The 26568-nt window shown below is 36.9% G+C and overlaps 1 protein-coding gene across 2 annotated transcripts in view; it reads right to left on the reverse strand.

Moving 5' to 3' along the window:
* The window catches only part of LOC145769367 (uncharacterized), an 82403-nt gene that overhangs the window by 22162 nt on the left and 33673 nt on the right, over positions 1–26568 (reverse strand). For both annotated transcript variants that reach the window (XM_082580984.1, XM_082580983.1), the window contains exons 7-8: positions 5552–5692; positions 4870–5033 (exon numbers count right to left, since the gene is read on the reverse strand). In XM_082580984.1, coding sequence (XP_082437110.1) covers positions 4870–5033; positions 5552–5692 — 305 coding nt within the window. The remainder of the gene's footprint in view (positions 1–4869; positions 5034–5551; positions 5693–26568) is intronic.

A 26568-nucleotide genomic window follows, 5' to 3' on the forward strand; every position in this document is an offset into this window, starting at 1 on the left:
ACACCATCACTGATTCCGCACCTTGTCTCTGAGTGACTACCCGGTGTTCCACGTCACCATCTCTTGACCAAACATGACCATTCTGACTATTAAAATGACACTGGACATCAAATTTCTTCTCATCACTGAACACAAGGTTTGGCAGCGTGCCTCCTTCAATGCATGAGAGCATAATTCTGGCTCTGGAGAGACGCTTCTCAATAGTATTGGCATTTAGCAACTGTTTCTTCGTGTGTTTGAATGGGCTCATCTTCAAATCCTTCTTGAGAACTGTGAACCATACTAAACATAGTTCCATTGGCCACATTCGCTTCCTCTGCCAGTTTTTGAATGGATCATTTGATCGATTTCTTCGCACCTTTTGTCTGGTTGCTTTTATCACTTTTGAAGTTCTGGCACTTCGAGGGCTACCTTGGCCAGGTCAATTTTTGACATTTCCAGTTTCTTTGTGCCTTTTGAGAGTTCTCTAAACCAGGGCTTCCCAAACTTTTTTGCTCGTGATCCCTTTTAATCTCCTAGGACTTTTTGCGACCCTTCACGGTTAAAATGATAAATAGTGAGAAATATAGTCTACATTTGTGATATTGATGTAAAGGTTTTCAAATGAAAACTTGAAACAAGCTAACTGTACTCAATGACTGTTACTTTAAAGTTTACACGCAGCCTACTGGAAACAAAACAAAGAGCCAAACACATTTATTCATATGGATATGAGAGTGATGGATGCAACCGTGTTTTGCTACAAAGCAAGTCCAGCCGCTGCTCAATTGGCTAATGCTGGTCCCAAGGCGGTTTCAATGTTGCTTAGTTTTGATGGTGTCTGTTCATCAATGTTAAAAACGCTGACTCACACAAATTGTCATCATAGGCTTCAGCTCGTGTCCGAGCATTGGTATATTTCCAGTTGGATGTGGCTTTGGAGGCCTACTTTACAGTGGAAAAGACGTGGCCAAAAGTCACATTTGCATGGAGGGTTGGGAACGTGGTTATATTAGTTTTTTTCTAATGTTTTATTTTTTGGGCAGTTCCATGATAAGGACAACCAACCCATCAAAACATATTTTTTATCTGATAACAATAAAAATGGTATCTCTGGAAAGCTTATTCTTTCTAGTTTTTAGAAAATAAAAATATTTGGCCCCCACCCAAAATGGTTGGAAGTTATGTCTCAGTAAGCGAACATCACTTCAAATGTCAAAAAAATCATGAAAAATACTCATATACTGAATTCTGAAGCTTCTGATTGATATTTCAAGAAACTTTGTTAATACCGCAGTTGTACAATCAGAAATGAGTGTAGGATTAATCTCTAAAAAAATTTTTTTTGAACAAGATGTAACGTTGGACTTATAGCATGTAGGACTTCGACCTGGGGGTCCTGTACGTCCGTCACAAATTTTTTCCTTTATTTTATTTAAAAAAATTATCAGATGAATTAAAATTTTGAAACTTCATTTCTTCTTTTAGTTCCTACATACCAACCTACAACCCAAATGGTTTTCTAAAATTTTTTGTTTAACTGAGTAAAAATGCGTGACGGATGTACACCGTAATGGAATTTCCATCATGTACGTCCGTCACGTACGTCCAGTCGTCCATCACAGGTTTTTATACTGTTTAACTAACTTTAACTTAGTCATTTTGTGGTGCTTAATGCAGGGATCATGTTTATGTTGTCACTATTTCATGCTGTCACTGATTTAAAAAGTTATTATACCAGGTACGGTACCACAAATCTTAATTATTATTGGGCAGTTCCATCATGACGGACGTACCATTCAGAGAGTTATGACAGTCCATAATTGTTGATAAAATAGAAATTTAGGCAATTCTACTACATAGCAAGAAAGGGTACCTACCACTATAAAATCACCCCAAAAATTATTTCCTTGCTGCTTCCTTTAAAATAGATACAGCTCGTTTATCATGCGTGATGGACGTATGCAGAGAAACAAGAAATAATAAGTATGATACCTTTCGTAAGATGCAAAATGCTCTGAATTGTACCCAGGTAACTACAATTTTTTAACCTGATTAGTTTAATGAATGAATAAACTAACTCACAAAAGTTGTTGCACAAACTTATATATATACCTATTTGTTGTTATACCTTCCAACTATGGAGAATCTAATGAAGACATAAACGAAGCAGAAGAAAGTGTTTGCTATCAAAAAGTGATTGGGTAGGCTACTTGTTGAATATGATAGTGAATTTTACCCTTGTGAAGTTCAACAAGTAGTCGGCACAAACTACGAAATTTAAGTGATGCCCACAAGTGGCAGTGTGGCGATGGCCTCCACCTGAGGACAAAATTGTTTACACTGACGAAAAAGTTGCAAAGAAATTGAATCAACATAAGGTGATTGGATACCGTGGACAATTTAAATTTGAAGGAGTTTGAAGATAAGAGACGTTGACCAAACCGCAAACTATTATAGTTTTTTTGAAAATTGTTTAGTAGGATTCATTTTGTATCATTGTTTGGTTTTTTGCTTGTTTATGGTTGTTAAACTGTTAGTTTTTCTATGCACAACTGCACGTGATATGTTATTTAGCCTGTGCTTTAACTGGGATTTCGTCTGGGCTTCACTAATTTTTCTCAAAATGTGTTATTAAAGTTTTCTTACTGCAGTATTCAGTGTACTATGGAAATGAGCACTGTGTTTTGTAGCATTGTAATCTTGTGCATGTAGATACGCTTGTTATGTGGATCTATTGTATACCGGTATTGGCTACCATCTGAATTTTAACACTCGTACAATGTACATCAGTCACAATAATTGGAAATTACTGCGCTGATAACAATTGAAATTCACTGCCAAAATTCAAATTAAGCTGTTTTCTATAACTATGTGTGTATGTCTGTACGGCACTACAGCAACAACACAAGTGATTCTACTGGGAATGAAAAATAAACCATTTATATAAAAATTAGTTCATTTTAATATTGGACGAAAGAGCTCAGTTTTCAACTATAATTGTAATTACTTGTATAGTCTCAATTAAAACATATTGGCAATTACAGCCCATCCATTAAGTTTAGAACTATGTATGCGATTTTTCACTTCTTTTATATAGTAGATTTCTTGCACCTTTCTTGCTTAAAATTCAGAGTCGTACGTCCGTCACGAAAATTTTGTACGTCCGTCACGTTACATTCTGGGGCATAGTGTATTCAATTCATACAATAAATTTGTGCAACAACTTTTGTGAGTTAGTTTATTCATTCATTAAACTAATCAAGTTAAAAAATTGCAGTTACCTGAGTACAATTCAGAGCGTTTCGTATCTTACGAAAGGTACTTATGATTTCTTGTTTCTCTGCATACGTCCGTCACGCATGATAAACGAGCTGTATCTATTTCACAGAAAGCAGCTAAGAAATAATTTTTGGGGTGATTTCATAGTGGTAGGGTACCCTTTCATGTTATGTAGTAGAATTGCCTAGATTTCCATTTCATCAACAATTATAGACTGCTATAACTCTCTGAATGGTACGTCCGTCACGATGGAACTGCCCTTTTCTGAACCTTTTGTAGTATCCTGTTTTTTTTTCGAAAACTTTCGTGCCTTCCCTCATTCTCTTCTTCCAGACTGACTTATCACTAGCAAGTTGTTCCCACTATTCTAGATCAATGTTTGCTGGGTTGAGGGAGACTTTAACTGATCTTTGTAATTATTACGTCATTGGTGAGACGATCCTCTCAACAAGTACCCAGCAATCCAGCATTTACCTCAGTTTTCTCTGGTGAAAATTTTCAAAACAAATGACAGGAGTGCGGTTAGGCCTACTGCTGAATCAGGTCATGGTAGATATTCCGCTCTAACGTTAAGCCAAAAAGTGCGAAAGTTTTTTGCATAAAATTTGTAAATTTCCACAAAATTTAAACTTCAAGTCAGAAGATATATCAGTAATATCTTTCTGAGAGAAGTGCTCGGTAGGTTAGCTACCGTACTTTGTTTTTGCGTTGCAAATAGGTTTTGGATTCAATATATTTTGGTATTGTCCAATTCTGGAAAAAAATACTTCTGAAACTGTCAAAAGATTTGACAAACGTTTAATAACCAAAAGCTTTAATGTGTTGAAGAACACTGTAATTTTAGATTTCAATGTAAAACAAATGTAAAAACATAGATGTTTTCTCTATGAAGGGACAAATTAAATTCGTTCAGTTTTTTTTTATAAAAATCTGATAAATAGCTTAATTTCAAGAACCAGATGTCATTGCAAAAATGGTAAGCAAAGTCTGCACTTTTGTTCGTTAGAAAAATCACGACTTCAATTTTACACACTAATAACCTTTTTAGCTTCAACTTTTGAAAGCCATCTTACTTCACATTGCAATAAAAGGGTTTTTGAATTCCGATTCCGTTTTACAACACCAATTTGCGAAAATACGCGTACTGGGAGCGTTACTCTCAACTTGTTTGGTTACAGTTAATAACTTGCACAGAAGTGTTAATATGCAGTACTTTGAGTAAAATCGGCACACTCTCTGAGACCCCTGAAGTTCGTTACGCAACCACTTGCGGGGTCACGACTCCCAGTTTGGGAAGCCCTGCTCTAGACCAACATTCTATTAATTTTTAAGTCATTGCAAATCACTCCTTGACTTGCCCGATTTGAAGAGCTCTACAGTCTACAATAGCTATTCTTTTATTCAAATTTTCATGCATGGCATACAAAATTTAGGCCTACAAAATAAAAAATCGAGAAATATTCAAGTTATTCCCACTGTAACGCTAAATATTGATGTTAAATACAGTTGTTTGAAGTTGTAATGTTAATTGTTGATGACCCTGTAGGGCGTAGGCTGAATAGAGGTGATTTCCAGTGATAAACTAGCCAAGAAAAAACACACAAAAACCTCTGTATGTCCAAGTTTTCCAAGCTGTCTTCACCAAAAGTCAAAAATAAATACAGAAACTTCTCCCAATCAACTGCTGTTAACTTCAACACGTCGCACACAGCTAGGTAGGAAGACCGAACCTCCAGTGGGTTCTTATAACCCATGTCCACTGTCTCTTGGCTCTGGGTGGCAAAATCAAACCTTACAGAAACTACAATATATGATAAGTATTTGTGACTTGTGAGGCTATATCACTTTCCAGCTTGATATCAAAGCTGCAAAAATTAACTAACAGCAAAGTCCGAGATGAATTCTAAATCAACAAACATGTTATAATGAAAAGGTTATGGCTTTCGACGTCAGCAAGGAAAACGTGCACAAATAGTTAAAAAAAATAAGGATGAAGTCAACAAGGAAATGAAGTTTGAAGATTTTTTTGCATGAATTCTTACAGGAACTAGTTTCAAAGCAATGATATAACGCGCTTATTTACAACAGGAGCATTTGATTATGCATTGTTATGTTCATTCTGTGTTATATTTGTACATAACTTTGCCATGAATAATTGAACATGTAAAGAAAAATTTCAGTGTTAACTATTCCACATACAGTATATATTTGAGAATTAATGAGAAATGCTTCACCTTTCACCTGGTGATTGGTGTCATATCTAGAACAGACTTATATAACTTAGCCACACCTTTTCATAGCCCCAGTAAACAAAGCTATCCTCCAAGTTTCGATAACTTTCCAGATCCACTCCCTCACAATCATCATCAACAAACTGATGTTTGGGGTACGACAGGAATGTTGTAGATATTGAACGATTGAACGATCGTACCTATTGCAAATACAGTAGTCCCTGTTTATTAAGATCACCTCGGATGTGGACACTTTTGGGCTTATTAAGCAAGTGGACTTATTAAGCGAGGGACAAATTTTTACCACTCCTATACGCAGCTTTGACTATGGGCGACGGTACTATGGCTAAAAGTTGCTAAATGTGTTCAACTGAACACAATGATAGCTTCATTTCTGTTATACGCCATACATTTTTGCGGCGTGGCAAAAGTTGTGTTTTTTTGTGAATTGTATCAGTCATGGGCCTTGTTTCATACAACCCAATAATCACAGAATATTAAAAAATGAGTTAGCAGCATAATAAGGCGTTAAATTGTCAAAAGAGCCATTCCGTGTCAATTCACACGGTCAAGAAAACCAACCTCTTCGATTTTTCTTAAATTTTACACACCTTTTTACTATTCTATATGATGAACACCTGCAAAATTTGAGTGAAATTTATTGAGAAACACGAGAGTTACGAAGCATTTAGTTTGGGGGGTCTGCCGAGGGGGCACATTTTTTATTATTTTTGGCCATGTTTGAGGCCCTATTACTGCTAAATTAAATTAGGTAAGAACCCAAATTTTTTACATGTGATAGTACTTCTGCCAAATATTGAAAAAACAACATTGTTCACATTGTCACTCTAAAAGGTCAAAGGTTATAGACATCCAAAGTTGGCCGTTTCCAGCTCTCGGCTAAAATTTTCCAAAATTTTAAAACCTTGCCAAGACCCTATTTTTGATTGGTTTTGGCTGAAATTTAGTAGAAATGTTGTTTACAGGATTCTCTATGAACTGAGAAAATTTCAGTACAAAATATTAAAGGGGTTGGGAGGTATATAATGTGAAACATGGGTCGAAATGAAAAAAAGCAAAAAGTGGGGTCCTTTTAATACCCCGGTTACCCATGACCCCAGTGAAAATTTGCACTGAATTTTTTTTTACATATTCACTAAGATATGACAAGTCTACCATGCAAAATTGATCCATGGTTCTCAATGTTTTCTTATAGAAAGTATTCGTCAAAGTTTGGACAAAAACGCTAAAAATTAGAAATGAAAAATTCAAGGGGAGTAGGGGTGATCATTATTTTATTTTGCTATTGGCTATATAAAGTGTTCTTGATGACAGTAGCAATATTATGTGCTTGACAAATGAAAATGTAGACCTATGAATAATTTTTGCAAGACGTTTTATGCATAAAGTTTAAGACATTATTATCTTTATGTGTTTTAGCTACACTGTCCGATATCGTTTTGTTCAATCTTTTGGTATTAAATTTTCTTTAATTGCATAAAGAAGAAGAAGTATATAACATCAGAATGTCAAGTTAATGCAAGCCGAAATTTTGTTCACAAATTCACTAAGACGTGACAAGTCTACCATGCAAAATTGATCCATGGTTTTCAGTGTTTTCTTACAGAAAGTATGCGTCAAAGTTTGGAGAAAAACGTTAAAAATTACAAATGAAAAATTCAAAAAAAATGTAACAATATTGAACTATATATACTAGAAAACATTTGAAGTGTATTTTTGATTGTGATTCTAGCAATTGTTATATATTTGACAACTGTAATGTAGAGCCTATATATATACCATGTAGACGTGGTCCTCATTATCAGTGAACAAAATGGCAAATTTTGTCATAATCTTCATTGCTATTGTTGTTTGTATTGTTGTCATGTTTGTATTGTTGTCCAGAAGAACCATGGATACTCGGCACAGCAATTGAACAAATAATGTCATGAAATGGAATCCAGCATGTTTGTTGATGTCTGACAGTCTGGGCCAGTTTAAACATTTTTGTTGCTTTTGTTTAGTATCATAAACTGAACATTGAAGTCTTGCTTTTCATAGCTTTTTTCACAAATAATGCCAATGTACCAATCAGAATCATATTTGCAAGCTACATATTGGCCTACATTTGCATCATTTTCTGGGGGTTGTGATTGACCTCGTACCACATCCACAAGGGTATGTGAAATATCATTTGACAGTCGACGCATTTTCTAAGACTGACATGATTGTGGAATAAAAGTATGATGTGATCTCATGCATGTTATTGTTTTACACAATGCATATCGCTTTTCCAATTCAAATTTTGTGTTGAGGTCTTGAATTTCAGTTGAAGAAACCCAAATATATTTAAACCCAGAAATGTGATCTTGCTCCCATTGAAAAAGATCTTGTGGTGTGAGAATTTGGTTGGCGGTTGCTGCGTGAAGACTTGCACGACTGCACTGCATGTGCAGCTAATCTTTTGGTGGTTTTACCAACTCCATCACATGGGCTTTTGCCATGAGATGTAGCAAATAAATGCCACTCAGCTTCAATTCCAAAATCTGTTGAATGATGGCAAAGATTGATAAAATTTTTACGGTTTTTGTATTGTGAAGCAGCACCATCGCTGAAATAGATCATTTTTTCACATTACCAAGTGATTTGATAATTGGAATTATTTGGTTAATGAATGTATGCATTGTGCTTGTTGAATGTTCCAAGTGATCTGATATTGCAACCAAATTTTTTAATGTTAAAGCTCCATCTTTTTTGTAGTCAATTACAAAAGGGTGAAGGGTTGCTAGGAGTGTTGTCCCAATGGAACCCTTGCACGGCATCTTGGACAATAAATGAGTAGAGTAGTTCTCAGCAAAATCAAGTAGTACTACGACTTCATCATCAGCTAAATTTTGTTTTAAGTAGCTTGATTGTGATTTGCTAATGAAGTGATGGGTCTTCTAAGCTGTATTAGGGGGGGGGGCTTAAAACGCTTTTTGGCGAAAAACAGTTCTCTAATGGGCTAAAAATATGGACCGAGATATAAAAACTCCAACAAGCCCAAATATATGCCACTGAAAGATCGTTTACCCCCTTGAACATACCCCTTGAAAATGACCACTTTGAGATTTTGGATATTTTCTTGCAGTGTTGCCATATAAAACAATACAATCAAGTCTTAACACATTTTATCTCGCAAAACTTGTTCCTTTGTAGTTTTAAGCAGTTTTTGATAATTTACCAGTATGTAGAAAGATATTTTACTTGTTTAGTGACACACTTTATTGAATTTAAATTAAAAAATAGTATTTTTTTTTGTGAATGGCAACATGTGTTCTGCTTTGGAGACTATGTCATAAAAGCGTGTGCCCTTTGATTGTTTGTACACGTTAGTATGAGTGATAGTGCAAGGCAACTAGGCTACTTTACATTGGAATATTGCCTGATCAATGAGTATAAAGCCTTTCCAATTGAGAAGAGAGTACTGATTTAGATACAATTCAAAGTTGTAGTAGGCCATATTAGGCTAATGCCTGACAGCTCTTAGCCTACAATCTTGTAGAAGACTAGGCTATAGCTTGTGGCGAAACCAACCTGGCCATTGGTGACTATCAGTACAATAGTTGCAATAAAATGATTATTTTGGTTCAGTTTTAAATCTACAGAGTTTTACTATGGTGTAGAGAGGGATGGAGCAGGGGCCACTGCCCCTTAACTTTATTTGGATTTTTTTTTTTTTTGAGGATAAGTTTTAATTTGCTGTTTGAAACAACTTTTGTTTGGCCAACACTTTGATAGTGTGTTGTAATATTGCAGTCAAGTATACCATAACCAAAACAGACCCAGAGCAAGCATTGATTTTTATTGTTTTTCAGATGTACTATAAACCTATATTATATTGAAGATACAGAAATCTGAAAGTGTACTATTATACCCTTTGGGCAGTTAGCAGTCTATTTACATCTAATAATGTCTGCTTTTGAAACTCGGTCCAAAGCAAAAAAGAAATTAGGTGATGTTGTTTACACTGAAGCAGCTGGCTTTCCAGCAGGAACCCTTCCTGTAGAAAAGGCAGTCCTTGAAAATATGTTGTACTTGTTACAGCCTAAGAGAGCAGGTGCAAATGAGAGAAGTAAATTGGATGCTGCTGATATGATAGCAATGATGTTGCAAGAACATTGGTTGTTCTGCAATTTGTATACAGTTTCCACTATTGCAATTAAAAATCGTGTTGTTAAGATTTATGATGAATTTATGTATCTTTTGAGAATAAGAAAATCTCGTCAAAACAATCGGCATCAGAAACGAGTGAATGACTTCAATGACAAGTCCAGTGGTGTTTTTGATATATTTTGTGAAAATAATGTACAAAGAAAAAAACTTAAAGCTCTCCATGGAGTAACGATGACCAGTATGGAATGGGACTTTCTGAAAGATCAACGCTCAGAACGAAAAATGTATTGTGAGGATTACATTGACAAACAGTGGTGTAAAACAATGGAAAGGCGAAAGCAAGATCTTCATGCTCTTGAACGATTGAGGTGCTCCGAAAAAAGAATCACAGAAGAATATAATGAAGGTTTAACTGAATTAAATGAGATGCTTTCAGACTCTGAACAATCTAGTGCTGTTGAGGTCACTTCAGACGACACTCCAACTGATGATGAAGAGCCTAAGCTAAAGAGGAGGAAAATAGCAATTAATCATGTGCTTGATGACACTATGGCAAAGCAATACCAGCATGTTCGACTTACTTTGCGAAATGTTCGCAGTGAATTTTATGAAACCTTGGACAAACTAAAAAGTGTTTATCATATGTCTCAGCTCCAAGCAGAGGCAGCTATCGTGGAAACAGCAAACAAGATGTTTGGAAGAACTTGGAAGTTTCATGGTAGTGACCCGGATCAACTCGATTTGGACACTTTGCCGGACAGACATATTATAAGGAAAACCGGCAAAAGCATCGAAACAATGGCTCTTGATTCCATTGTTCAAGAAATTATGTTTTCTGAGAATAATGCAGCCATTACATATGCTAATGACGGATCAAAAAAACAAGGAGCTGGTTCTTTCATTGTACAGGGAATTATAATAAATGGAAAACATAGAGCACTGCCTACCTTGTCCATTGTTTCAGAAAGCAGAGCTAATTTGGCAGACTTGAAAATGAATACACTACGGATCCTCTCTGTGGCTAGTGATGTTGAGGCTAAAGATATATATGAAAAGATTGACTTTGTGTTGACTGATCAAACTTCACCTAATTTTCAAGTGGACCACACAGTGGCTGAAAAGTTTCAAACAAAAAAACTACCAGATCATGTCTTCTGCAATGTTCATCCAAGCTTGATGTTCAATCGTGAAATAAGTAAGCACTGGGCAAGTTTGGAAAACGCAATTGGAAGAGACAAAATTTATGCAAACTTTCTTGTTAATGTAACCTCATCAGCAAGAAGTGTCACTGAACAAGCTCTTAATTGCAGAACAAGGCTAATTAATCATGATTTTGATCACAAACCATGGAATAAAGCCAGAGACTTTGACCTTCACATTGCCCCAAGAAAAAATCTATCAGCAAGCCTCAAAAATGAAAGATTTAATCGTTTGACTTTGTTCTGCGCTATTGTATTGTATCATATGGAAGACGTAGCTGATTTTTTGCGTAAATTTTTTCATGTTTCAAATCAGCTAGCATGCATTGTTAGGTCTTTCCTTGACATCGAATTTTTAGAGGTTATGTTTTGTATTGGAGCTCTTCTGGGTTTACATCTGGTTGAACCTTTTTTGTCACTCACTCTGTCCCAAACTACCACATACTCTAAACTAACACCTGCATTCCATCAACTTTATGAGGATTTGAACAACACAAATCCTGAAAAGCTATTCGATCTTGATAACCCTGCATTCCAATTCGTGTCATCCGATCGTTTTCATGCCACAAAGTACAGCCCAGAAATATGTGCAAGCATTGCACAAGTGACGTCCACATACAAAGCACAACTTAAAAGCATGTTACAAGTTCTTCTTCCAACTATCGCTGAAGCATTCCAGAGACAAAAAGGAAACATTTTTGGATTCGGAGATCATAACCCAAAGGCAAATATATCCTTAGCCCACATGGATATTAAGGAAAAACTGGAAAAAGTGCCTATCCACAACATTGACTCTGAGAGAAGTGTTGGCTTCATTAACTATGAACTATCTCGCAGAGGGGCCAGAGAACTACCAGCAGCCTCTTCATCACAAGTAAAAAATAAATCCCAAGATCTAATTGAAAGTATGCCTTCTGGATCTTTCAAAAGTTATACCAAAAAAACCATCCTTATTCCCGAATTGCAGCTAGAGTGAAGAAAACTTCAAGATAACTTGCAGAAAACGATATCAGAAAACAAAATGTCCGCTAATATTGCACTAGACCAAAGACGCCACAAAGATCTTGCAGCTCTCAAATCCTTAGGTGGACCGTTTACTTCACCAATGGAGCTCGACCATTACGCAAATTCAATTCAAGCAGAAAGGACCTAGACAGACAGATTGTACAGGGAAATACGTTACGCCAGGGACACATCGTTATCCATTCCCAAAAATAGCGATATTTTTAAGCTGAAAAAAGGACACAAGAAGCTTCCACTTCACACATACATAACAAACTTGAAACTATACCTTGAAAGTATTGTATCAAAGACTGATGTGACAATGGAAGACTTCAGTGAAGCAATCACAACAATTGTGACTGAATCAAAAAAGTAGTGTTTAGCCACTGTTTACGTACCACAAACAGTAAAATTTTTAAAAAATTCCAAACTTTCAACCCCTATGTTCAAGGGGGTAAACGTTATTTTTACGCGTTAAAAGTAAGATGGTTGGTGTTTTTACATGTTTCTCCATATTTTCAGGGGGTTAAAGCATAACTTTTGGTCTAAGTCCCCCCCCTAGCTGTATTTGGTACATTACGACTCAGCTCTTCGGAGCTGAGTATCTGCTTTGTTTCTACTTTTTATGTTTGATTGTAATATTGACCATCTTGAGTACAGCCTGATGCAAATAAATAAGTAAATAAAAGCAAGAAAGGTGTCACACAATGATTCAATAAAGTCATCCAGGCTTTTTAGCTGCTCAGTTAATTGTCGTTCTATCAGTATGAGCCCATTGCTTGTCCCTTATAGTATCATCAAGATCATACTCGTTGCTGAATGTATCAATTAAGTAGCTCTTCAAACATTCTCTGCCAGAGAAATCATTGCACAAACTCATCATGCATTCTTTGTTAGAATTATGGAACACACCAATTTTCCAAATAGTCTGTGTATGTCAGCTTATCAGGTTCTTCGGCTTGCATTAACATGGCATTCTGATGTTATATACTTCTTCTTCTTCATGCAATTAAAGAAAATTTAATACCAAAAGATTGAACAAAACGATATCGGACAGTGTAACCAAAACACATAAAGATAATAATGTCTTAAACTTTATGCATAAAACGTCTTGCAAAAATTATTTATAGGTCTATATTGTCGTTTGTCAAGCACATAATATTGCTACTGCTATCAAGAACACTTTATATAGCCAATAGCAAGATAAAATAATGATCACCCCTACTCCTCTTAAATTTTTCATTTCTAATTTTTAGCGTTTTTGTCCAAACTTTGACGAATATTTTCTATAAGAAAACATTGAGAACCATGGATCAATTTTGCATGGTAGACTTGTCATATCTTAGTGAATATGTAAAAAAAAATTCAGTGCAAATTTTCACTGGGGTCATGGGTAACCGGGGTATTAAAAGGACCCCACTTTTTGCTTTTTTTCATTTCGACCCATGTTTCACATTAAATACCTCCCAACCCCTTTAATATTTTGTACTGAAATTTTCTCAGTTCATAAAGAATCCTGTAAACAACATTTCTACTAAATTTCAGCCAAAACCAACCAAAAATAGGGTCTTGGCAAGGTTTTAAAATTTTGGAAAATTTTAGCCGAGAGCTGGAAACGGCCAACTTTGGATGTCTATAACCTTTGACCTTTTAGAGTGACAATGTGAACAATGTTGTTTTTTCAATATTTGGCAGAAGTACTATCACATGTAAAAAATTTGGGTTCGTACCTAATTTAATTTAGCAGTAATAGGGCCTCAAACATGGCCAAAAATAATAAAAAATGTGCCCCCTCGGCAGACCCCCAAACTAAATGCTTCGTAACTCTCGTGTTTCTCAATAAATTTCACTCAAATTTTGCAGTTGTTTATTATATAGGATAGCGAAAAGGTGTGTAAAATTTAAGAAAAATCGAAGAGGTTGATTTTCTTGACCGTGTGAATTGACACGAAATGGCCCAAAAGCAAAACAACAAAAATAGGTAATTATGGTGCTTTTTTACACATTTTCAAGCAAATGGAATAAAAAAAATTATGCTTATTAAGCTGAGTCAGCGTGGTCCAACTGCAGGCCAAACTTGGCCGGCGAGCTCCGTTTTTTTTTTGGCCTTTGAACTGATAGTCAGCTTTGCTTTAATCTAGCAATATCACTTCAATTTTTGTTTCTTTGTTATTGTAATTGACAAAAAAACTTTGTGAATGATCTTTTGTGATGCATAACAATACCACTTCGTTCAAAAAATTTTTCCATGGGCGTGAGGGTTAATACATGCTACCTAGGGTGGGCTGAAAAACACTTATTTTTGAATTTCAAAAAAAAGGTGTTCTAAAAAGCTGCCAAATCGACCTAGAAATCATTTTCCAAAATTTTGGGGGGTGGCCCCCTCAATCGGCCGTGCCACCAGGCCCAAAAGGTCAATTAAAGGTCAAATTGCCATATCTCAAAAACTACTTGGTCTGAAAGGGTGAAACCAAGCTCAAAAGAAGCAGAAACATAAAGTTTCTATCTGTTCCAAGAGAACTTTTTGGTATAGTTGCACTAAAAATTGAGATGTTAAGAAAAAACACATATTTTACTAAAACCAGTGGTTTAAGTCTTGGAAAAAATGTAGAAATTTTCACTTTGGTGATGCATTCGGTCTGGAATGTAGCAAAAACATATAAATGACATTCAAATAAAATCGCTAGTAATAGTAACATCCAAAAAACCTTTACAGCCTGTTTCATCCGATGATGGGATTCATACGGTTTTTATTCAAGAACTATCTGAAGATCCCATCACAGGGTGAAACTGGCTGTTACGGTTTTTGGTACTAGTAATTTTATTTGATTATATTTCTCTGCTTGGCCATGTGTTTGGTATTGAGCACTCTTTTTGTAGAGTTAATAGTTTAGTTTATGTATATATATAACAACAGATTGAATGATATTTATCTATTCTATATCATATAATAGATATGTAATGCAGGATTGAAATGTGCTGATGCAAGGTGCAGTTAAATGCGGTTCATACAACATACATATTACATAGGCCCATGAGTTGAGATGCATGCAATTAAGTAGTCAATGTGCCCCATAAATTATTGACGGCTATCTATATATATAATTATATTACTATTATATATATATTATATTTAACAGTCAATAGTTTTACTTGACATGTAATGATATAATATTTTGCAAATCATGCAAAAACAACATAGAATTTGAAGGAGTTATTTTCTCCTGTAATGTGTTACAAGTACAAAGTCATCAATTATACAATTAATCCAGCATTGCCTTTTCAGTTACGTACTTGCAAAGTCAAGTGATTTGACATGATTATTTATTGCTATCATCAAATTATGAGTAATGGGGAACAACTATATCAACTATAATATATCATACTTTCTACAACTGGTGAGCAAATCGAACACAAATTAGCAAGAAAACATAACATAATAATCATTTCCGTTTTTCTATGAAATTAGTAGGTTCATTTATGATAGCCATCAATAATTTATGGGGCACATTGACTACTTAATTGCATGCATCCCAACTCATGGGCCTATGTATGTAGTATGAACCGCATTTAACTGCACCTTGCATCAGCACACTTCAATCCTGCATCACATATCTGTTATATAGAATAGATGAATATTATTCAATCTGTTGTTAATTCACATGGTGAATTGTTCTTTTGTCAAACATTTTCATCAGTTTTCATGAACGGATTCTTTGTCGTATCATCCCATTCTTTAGAACTTTCAAATGTTGCAACTGAACTGGATGCTTCAGACACAAGTTTGACATGTCTTTCCACAGTTTGGTTATGGAAGGATGTTCTAGTTGCAATGGACTTTGTCTGATTTGTTCAATTTCACTATCACTGAGATGTCTTTGTTAGAGGAGGTTCTTGCAGGCCAGGAAAATCCTGGTTCACCATTTTGTGAAATGCCTTTGCTTTCACATTGATTTTCGGAACTAAAAACTTACGAACTGAACTTGTTGCCCTCTGGCTCTGCCTGTCTTGATCTTCTAGTTCCAGAAATCCTCCTTCAAAGTTGTGGTTGCCTAATTGAATTCAGGGATCCTTCCACGCAGGGACAACACTTTGTTTAAAGCTTGCCTGCGGATACTTTCATCCTCGTGTCCAAGCATCCCCAAAATAACTTGTTCAGGATGTGCAAAAAAGCCATTTCTTTGCACAACTTCAAAGGCAATATCAGCAATTTTCTGTTTGGAAATTTTATGATCCTTTGTAGCATATTATAGAAGTTTTCTGATCCATGTGTAATTTTGGGATTTTGCTTTATTTCAATCCATGATGGAAAATATATCAGCATGCAACAAGCCAGAGTTAGCCACCTTGAGTGCACAGTTGGACCAACCTCCATCAGCTTCAAGTCTATGTCAACAGATCCAACCATCACTGCTAAACAAATTTTGTAAGCGCAATTTTGATCTGCACTGAGATTGTAAATAAGATCGTTTGGCAAAAACGAAAAGTTTTGGTTAAGAATAGAAGAAAAAGTGACCACAGGCCAATCGGAAACACAAGAGAATGGCTTTTCCAATAGGCCCAGTAAAACTATCTGGACTATTGGTAATGCCATCGAGAGTTGCAAAGACATGGCGCAGAGGGAGTTCATTTGCATGTACAGTAAAAGGCACACAGACCACTTAAGGTCTCTTAAGAAGTACTTCCAGGCATCTTATGTATCCAGAATGGGGTCCAGTCATTGCAGGAGTGCCATCTGTTCCTACCATTGCAAGTTTTGTTTTCAATGCAGTGCCTTACACAGCTTCATATACACAATTTGCAATAACTTTTCCGTTTCCATTTTCAGTTCAGGTGTTGAGTAAAACCAGCCTGGTTCACCAACAACTACATAAAGTTCTTCCAAGACAGTGGCTTGATAGTGCCTGCCATTATCTGCTTAAAGAAGTGAGAGTGTGGCATCCTTTTTGCCATCGATGTACACCACATTAACGAGTTCAAAGAACTTTTCCTCATTATGTCGTATTTCTGCTCTGCTCTGAATCGGCACAGGAATCAATTCCGCAGTACTGATATACTTAATAATTTACAGTTTCTGTGATTTAGCCCCTCAAGTTTACCATAAAAAGCGTTTTTTTGAAATAACATAATTTGTAGTGCAACTATGATAAAAACATCTCTTAGGACAGATAGAAACTTTGTGTTTCTGCTTTATTTGAGCTTTATTTGACCTTTCCAGCCCAAGTAGTTTTTGAGATATGGCGATTTGACCTTTATTTGACCTTTTGGGCTGGGTGGCACGGCCGATTGAGAGGGCCACCCCCCAAAATTTTGGGAAATGATTTCTAGGTCGATTTGGCAGCTTTTTAGAACATCTTTTTTTGAAAATCAAAAATAAGTGTTTTTCAGCCCACCCTAAGTCACTACACAGACCCATAGCTTCAACTCCAATTATGTGAACTTCAGAACGATCCGTTTTTGCTGTCAAAGAAAATGGGAAATCCTGCAAGCTTTTGGAAGTTAGTGTCAAAGGAGAAGTTTCCCCTTTTAAAATATGCTGTTCTGAATCTATAGGCCACTCGATGTTTGGAAGTACATACGTTTGCAAATGAACAATATTAAAACCAAAAATCGAAATCAACTTGGAAACGAGGCTCTTTACGCTTGCGTTCGTATGGCCACAACTACGATTCTCGTGGATACCAACGGCCAACGCTATTGTCTAAAATTAAAATCTAAAGTTGATAACGTTAAAGATGATCTCCTTTTAGGGTGAAACAAGCTGTAGAGGTTTTAGAGAGTAAAAACTATATCCATAGGCCATAGGCGCCGACTTTTATTTTTGCACGGGGTGGCGGATAGCACAATATGGCAACCTAAAAACTTTCAAACTGCATGTTTTTGTTTGATTTTTACTAAGCGTGTTTCGTAGATGCTATTGTCTTTTCACACCTGATTTGTAGCTCGATAATTTACAAAGCAACTTTAAAACAAAGCATAGGAGGTATGTCGTGAATTTTATTGTTACGTTGCTGCTCTGACACTTAACATTTGGCAAAAGTATTTTTGCGAACAGCAGCTCTGTCAATCCAATTGTTAATCGTCAACTTGTAACCAGGCCTCGAAATTCACGGCGGACACGGCGGACATGTCCGCCGTCACAGCATGTGATGTCCGCGGGAAGTACCCTCTAGATCGGTCATATTTGTCCGCCGAGAAATATCGCAGAAACTAGCGATACAAATCGTCATTGCATAGCACGAACAACTGTTGCAAGAATATAATTTGCGCTGGGAATGCGAAATTATCGCATTCCAAGCGCGCATCTAGAAAAAGTTAATACTGTATCTTTTAGCTTCCATTCAAGCAGAAAAACTTTCGAATTTTACGTTGCTTTAACGATTGATGACATTGAATCAGCGTAACAAAGGTGAATTTTTTGCTAAGAATCGATGGGAGTACCGGTACTTCTACACTAATCACGCGCAACTTAGTTCAAGTCTCACGTCACAATGTCTGGCTTTGATCTCCGAGTAATATTGATAAGGCAAGGTTGGTTACAAAGTTAGATTATAAGAGTAGGCTACTACAGCAAGATGCAGCAAAACTTAAGTTTTGGTAAAAGGCCCAGGGAAAATTCTGAAAGTGAGAATGAGGGCGATGAACCTACTACTAGGAAATTTAGTGGTGATAGACGCATATATTAAATGAACAACGAATGTAAGGATTAGCTTTGTCCAAGATCACAACAGTAGCGCACCCAGAAAAAAAATTAGGGGGGGGCTAATTCAGAAATGTTGGCCGAGTGATTTGCGACAATAGCGACAGTAGGCCAATGCCCATTCCTTTGATTAATATTTAAAGGCACTCACGGCCCACAACCCACCGGTTGCCGATACATCAGGATTCGTTCTCTCAATCAGATTAGAAATTGGCCTAGTGAACCCCAAGCTATTAGAACCATCAACACTCTCATCCCTACGTCCACTGTCGCAATCTTCTATAGATCTCGACTTTTTGTCAAGTAGGCCTATGACAAGATAAAATTAGCTTTCCGTTTGCCAGCACAGATAAGTGCGAAACCAACAACTAGCACGAAAACAGTTTAAAACAAAACACTAATTTTGTAAGCAGTAGGCTAAATTTGATGTCGACATTTTTCCTATTTACAAAACATTCAAAATTAGTTCGTATTTTCAATTAAAGTCCCAGACGCCTTCGTCTCTCTGCTCAAATGTCGTAGGCCTTATACACAGTTTTACATGTCCGTGTGATTCGGCATTGACGGATGACGGTATGGTACATCCAGGCCTGGATTAACCATTGTGCTAGGGTGTGCTAAAGCACAGGGGCCACGCAGACAGAGCCTTCTCAGCATAGAGTTTGATAAACTGCGACTTCTCAATTTTGATGCTATCCTTACAGACTTTGCAATAAAGAAAGCCAGAAAAAAGTCGTTCGGCTGAATTTCATGTTAGTTTTCTAAATCCTATTGGTAGTTAGTAGTGAATGAAAAAGCAGTTTAGAATAGAAATTCAGAATAACCTTTCATTGCAATTTGCAGTGAAGTGTGCAGTACTAACAGTGGTCCCTTGCTACAATGTTTTCCCTTGCACGGTTTCGTTGATTTAATGTGTGTGATTTTGCATACATTATAACCAGGCCTGGAAAAAATGGGGAATCCGGGAATGACATTCCCGGGAAATTTGTCAGTTTGCGGGAAATTTTTACCGTAAGAATCACGTTACTAACGTCTTTCATTCACCGTCAACCGTCATCGTAATTTGCTGACACATTGCAGTTCCGACACTGATTCGTATCATTGCGTAGTGCGTATTTACGATTTCCAACTTGTACCTCAGAGCTGAACAAGTTCAGCAAAATTGCGTAAATATATTGCAGTAGTCCGCCCGAAAGCGTTGTCAAAAGCACGGGAAGTGTAATTGATAAAATTCGAAATGTTTGCGGAGGTACAAAAACATCCACAAATAAAAAATAAAATAAATAAAGACATTAGCAACGAGCTGTTCATTCACTGGAATGGGCCACACAGAAGCAAGTGTAATAGCATCGTGAAACAGGGTCTTAATCTACATTTTAAAGGAAAACTATGGCATTTTATGTAGTATTAATGACGTTCGCTCGAAAATATACAAAGTGTCTGCTGTGGTAGATAGACCAAACAACAAGAAATCGTCATCATTTTTTTATGTCCCGGTAATGTATTTGTAGTAATTTCGCATCTTGGGCAAAACTTGCTTGCGGTTTCTTTGATTCACAAAAACAGCTGTTTTAGCGTCATAATTTTGATATTGTTGTCAAATTAATTAAAGCGTTTCGTTATTCTTCGTGTAACCGACTGGTTGTTTTGTAGGTTGCAGAAGTAATTTTCCCAACGTCTTGCGTTCTCACTCAGCGAATCTTGTGCATTCAGTCGTCTGGCCGTTTTTTGTGCTATATGCCTATATCGCTTAATAATTAGTTATGCTATTCATGCACATTGTACATACTATCAACCCGTTCGAGCATGAAGCATCTTGTCAAGTACGTAACAAGCAGCTCGTGATGTCGCATTGTTTCATGACATTCACACGGTGGTGGGTGAGTCAGTGGATCTAATTTGTGAGCATGCGGCGTCTAATTTATTAAGTCTATAGTTGTTGGCCAATGTATTCCGATCAAAGCGGGCACATCAGGCACAAACAGTGCGCCATGCCTGCTTACGAGTACGATACCAAGATTCTTTATTGGAACTATGAAGCTACAGATGGCCGTCCATACTTTTTGCGTGAGGCTTTTCGCCGGAAAACTGTAAACGGTATAATTATGACGTCATTATCGTGATTGTTAGCCGAGGGAAATTTTTTCGCTAAAAAACAGATTCCCGGAAAGCTAAACATTTTTTCCAGCCCTGATTATAACGTAAACATTTTTGACTTAATTTGCACATGCTTATTTAATCATCGATCACGTGCTATTTCAAAGTTATCTAACTTACCTATAAGCAAGGCTCGGTTTCCTCTGCAAGCGAAACCAGCTTACTTCCATTACGCTACACGTAAGCTGGTAAGGGCCCCCATAAAATTCATTAGCACAGGGGCCCCATTTGACCCCTTAATCCGGGCCTGGGTACATCGGTATGCCCAGTTGTCCACCAAACATTAGACCACGAGAGTACGGGAGCATCTGAACTTTTGGGAGTTAAAGAAAGTTGCCATCAAAGACCATATCATGGAGTGTTCTTTTTGCACAGACCAAAATTCTCTACTGACTCATTTATAATTTTACGCAAATGCAAATCCCAATTTGACACCAAAATTCAGGAAGCACTGTTAACGCTATACGCTACAACCTAAATTTAAACAAATAGCCTAATTATTTGCTGGAGGCGCGTCCATTCTCCTCAACATTTACTTGATGTATCACATTCCCTGTGGTGCACATTTTTTTGTAGTTATTTATGTAGTTGCCTTTTCCTAATGTAAATTTACCTTCAAGAAGTTGAAATTTCCTGCATTTTTTAATTATTTTCAGATTCTTGATTAGGGTTTAAAATTAAGCCGAAAACGTTCGACTGTTAAAACTATTTGTAAATATGTAAATTATATTGTTATAATGCTCGGCCCTGTTGTATTGTTGTGTCTTATTCATATCTAACCTGTAAGCAAAAGATATACATAGGGAACATACAAAAACTTTATTTTTTGTGGCGAGTTTGGGGGGGGCTTAAGCCCCCTTAGCCCCATGCTGGGTGCGCTACTGGATCACAACATATCGTTTACCCCAAGCCATCAATTTCCGATCATCAAGGCCATCAACAATATGAGTGACAACGAAAAAAATCAAAAGAGGTTGTTTGAAATCGCATATTTCATCGCTAAAGAAGAGCTCGCATTTACGTTTTTCCCTCAACTAGCCGGTCTGGAGAAAAGACACGGAATAGATCTCGGTATCACGTATCTTAACGACAAGCACTGATCTCGTGGAGATTGGCGCACGTCTTTGAAGATCGATGCTATTGAAGCTCTCATCATAAGCATATGTTTGGATGGCCTTGATTGCGCTGATTATAACTCCGAGCCTGCCGTGGTCTCGTGGAATACTGATACTATTTTGAAAAGGCGACCGCATCATGGAGAGGGGAAAAATAATTGTGCTTTTTCTAATGTTTTGTTTATTCTTTTCGTCACTTTCGCTCACATAACATGTAAAAATAAACCTAAAGAAAAAAGCCTATAGTGAAACTTTGCACATCAGAAAATAGTAGCGTTACGCGTTAGAGTTTTCCGACTCGTGCCCAGAGCATTGTGACGCAAGAAGCCACACGACCTCGTTCGGCGGAAGTTAATCAGTTATGCGGCGTATTATTTTTTTATTATTTATTTGCATCAGATACAAAAAGTCCATAGAATTCAAATTTTTAACAATCATCATCATCATATTTAGTAGCTACACGGCGTCAAGCGCACGTTGTTGGTCTGATGAAAGCCTTTCAGAGTAACTTTGCTGAAATTTTAAAAAGCCTAAACCGTAGCTATGATTCTCAAATGGCGAAGATTTATCAAGATAAAGGGATTAAGTATGACGATCGACGTTAAAACTGGTGTGTCCGCCGTGAGACTTAATTTGTCCGCCGAGATAGCTGCTCAGACCGGACACGTTTGTCCGCCGTCAACAAAAACGAATTTCGAGGCCTGTGTAACCGTGAAGCTTCAGCTGGATAAACATTTAAAATTAGGACGTGGTTCAATCTCTGTTGCGTCATGGTAGATCGCAAGTAGGTTTTTATGCGCCTGAGTGTGCACTAAACGATCGCTCCGCCTCGCAGGTGGTGGAAGGCAACGATAAGTATATTTTCACAATGCAGACCACGTTTGGAAGCATTAATAAAATTGTTTCATTGCTTGCAAATAGATCAAGCAGTTGCGACATAGTTGAAACAAAAATCTGTTTTTGCTGTTGAAAACTTTCCAGCTGTTGCAATTCCAGACGCAGAAGCGTTGGGTTTATGTCATCTTTATATGTGGCAGCGACATTTTCAAAAGCAGCTCTGTTCTTTTTCGATGCTTGATCCTTGGAAAGCAGAACTGTTTCCATGTCATTACCGTTTTTTCATGTCCTGCTGTGAATAACGTGACAAAAGTGAAGAAGAACACTGTTTAAATACGTCTAAATAAATGCTTTGGTAGTAAGCATCTACGGTAGAAAAAAAAACTGTTGCTGGTCATTGAAAGATATTGCAGTACGTCCACCACGGCCACGCGGCAAAGATGGCAACTGCAAACCCATATCAACAGCTGATTTTTTACATGCTTCAAACAACGCAGATGCCTCACTTTATGTTGCTGCATTCCAAGAAACCGTTGATGATACGGCTTCCAGTAATTCACGTACCTTTCCGACATTGATCCCACGTTTCTGAACAGTGATATGTACAGGGCTTAAAATAAGCAAAAGCTTTTGCAGGACACGCAAGAAAAAGTAAACGTCCAAATTATCCATGGATGGCATGGATGCTGTCCATGTGCATGGAACATGGCTAGTGGCATTGTTTCGAGTGACAGCATCCATGCCATCTTCTTTCGATGCCGTGTCAAGCCAATCTAGTATGACCTCATACTGGTCAAGAAAAGCATTTACACTGGGAGCTGCTTTTCGAAAATTTTCGAAAGTTTAGAAAATTGCATTTTTTTAATGAAATTTGAAAATAGATATTCATTTAGGGGGTGGAGCTATCAATCATCGAGATAATTTTATTTACAATTTTTTTATAGCTGGCATAATTTATAGCGATATTATAAGCAGTTTAAAAATTTTCAAAAAAGATTTTTGAGGGAGGCAATAGAAAGATCGTATTTTATTGATTAAAAAATCCCATTGTAAACCTAAGAAATGTAACAATGACTTATGACAAGTAACAAATAAAACGATCGCAACAACAAGGAAAAATTCGTAGCCACGTGTTGCGTAATCTTGACGTGGCTTGCTTGATGTTACGCGAGTATCATGCTTGTGACAAAACAATCATTTTCTTCGCAATGCTGTATTGGTTCACCTCTTGCTTTATGTTGACTTGAAGTGAAAACAAATGATCAAAAAAAGATTTAAACGTCCGTTCAAATTACCTTTATTTGCAGTAAGTAATGTAGCCTAAACGGGGTGGCTGCCACCCGCTACAGCGGTTACGGGGTGGCGTGGCCACCCCATAACCCCGTAAGTCGGCGCCAGTGCCATAGGCTATGTATAATATGCTAGCAATAAACCTATGAATCACTATTTAAAAACATTGGCCCGCAAGATAAAAAAAATGTTTTTGGCCCGCGATGAAAAGAAGTTGGACCACGCAGAGCTGAGTTTTGGGTTTATTAAGTATTTTTTATTGTTTAGATTTAAAAAAATTAGAAGACAAATTAAAATTTTTGTTTGAACTCCTACGTGTTTATGCATCCCATTTGAAATGTTCCGACAAAAGAAATGTGTAAATTGACGATTTCAGTGCTTGACTAAATCTCATTCTATAATTCCAAGGTGTTTATAATTAATTAATTATTCTAGAATAAATTCAAATCTTCAACTATTCGAAACCGCCCATCCCTAGGTTGAGCCTATCTCGACAATTAACCAATCAGAAACCGACCATTTTCTTATGTCACTACGTCACTTTTCGTCATCTGCTGGTTGTATAGCATGCTGGTAGATTAGGTAAGTCAGTTAACTGAAGCCTACTGATTCATCTACAAATAACATGAATCAAAGTGCGCATAAAATAATTATAAATGGAAAATAAATTTAGTGTAATTATCTGAGCACTCAATACTCAATATAGCAGTTAGTAGTCAGTACCTTTTTTTTTTTATTTTTATATCTTTATCCTGCATTGCGAGAAAGCGGACTTGAGCGCTATGCATCGGTGTACGCAAGTAGGTCAGTGCAACTTTACATCATAATAGGTAGGCCTGGCTATTTGTTGGTGTTAATTTTTAATGTTAACAGTTTAAATATCGTAAACTTTGCAAAAGCCTGCGCAATTGGTAAATGCATGAAATAGATAAACTAGGCTGTGCTTTCCTTTTTAGAAAAGACAGGTTGGACGGTAAGATATTTTGAGTGTAAAATGCTCCTGTTGTGGCAGATAGAAAGAAGGTTTTGACTTGAGACTAAACAGTTACAGTAAAACCATCGAAGGTGTTGACTTGATTGTAGTCACCAGACAATAGCAGCATTGTGGGATAACAAGTGGCAATAACATTATGCAATCCAAGAAACAAACATAGTTTAATATTACCGTTTGGCAAATTTATGGCTAATTTGGGAAAAATATAGTCAATATCAAAAAAAAACAAAAAATAAAATAAAAAACGCGTAACTTGCTAAAATTTTCCAAACCAAACTAGCACGATTTCGTAAGAAAAGTGCAGAACTGGCAACCATATAGTAAACCTGCAAACTACACGCAATCACGCAAAAGCAACTTTGCAGATGAAGTGACATATGAAAACAATACAGATTCTGATTGGTCAGTTGTCGAGACAGGTATTAAATAAGGAACCTTTTGTGAATATGCTACCGGGTGTAAGAATTTGGCTGCCGGGAAGAAGCTCTGGTAAGCCATGCCTAGTCGCAGAAAAAATAAAAGAACTTAGAGGCCAGTAAAAACATTTCTTGTCCGAAAACCAGTGCATTCTGATATTCAAACCCGGATTTTCAGGTTAGCAAAAAATAGCTAAACAAACATCTCGGGAAACACTAATACACACTCACAGGCCTTGCCAAAGGAGGGCAGCCGCTACGAGCACTAGTGCTGCTGCTTACTAGTAGCAGCATTACTTTTTTTAAATGTAGCAGTAGCGGAAAAGTGCTACATTACTTTAAGTCGTACTTCCGCTACCGGTACCTGCTACTTTTCAATTTCAACTACAAAAAACATGACTCGTTTTTTTAAATTTTTTTATTGAAATAATGCGTGAAAAAATCATGGCTAAAACTATTCGACTATTGCAGGAAACTTCAAGCCATGTTAATACCCACAAGACACCAACACAAGTCATGACTTAGAAGATGAATTCTTTGGAATGTTGGTGCCATCTCATAAAAACGTCAGAACGGAAAGAAAAGTCACTTGTGAAGGCCTTTTTTGAACAGAAGCAAGGTCTTGAGCTTTCCCAATGCAGAGTTAAAATTTCTGCTTATCAAATATAATACTCCCATTTCATCCAGTGATAGGAGAGGCGCTAAACATGAAAAGTGGCAAAGCTCCAGGCCCTTCAATTTTTGCATAATTATCTTTTTTATTTCTTTAATCAAGCTGAAACTTTCTGCAGATAATCTTATAAAAGTATTCTAAAAGATAGTATATAGTAGCATAGGCGTCGATTTTTTCTTAGAAGGAAGGAATTGTGGGTGGGCGAGAGTTTTCTAACAGATTTCATTGAATGTGTATGTTCGCAATGGTTATTGGTTAGTCTTTCTCACAAAGACTGCGTTTAGCGTTGCTGCAGCAATTAAGCTTTAACAGGTTTGATGTTGCTTTCTTGCGTCTTGCGATCTTATGAGTGCTGCTAAACTAAACAATCTTTTTTTATGTTTTCCTTTGCGACCAAAAAAGTGCGTGACTCGTGACTTGTTATCTTCAAAGTGGCGCCTTTGGATTTGCCTCAAAATCTTCGGACAGGTGACTGCTGACTGTGCTGACGGAACCTTCCCGAGCCGGAAGCTGATCCGGCAGGCAGCATGCTAACGTC

Source organism: Aplidium turbinatum, chromosome 4 (assembly GCF_918807975.1).
Source record: "Aplidium turbinatum chromosome 4, kaAplTurb1.1, whole genome shotgun sequence".
Lineage (NCBI taxonomy): Eukaryota > Metazoa > Chordata > Ascidiacea > Aplousobranchia > Polyclinidae > Aplidium > Aplidium turbinatum.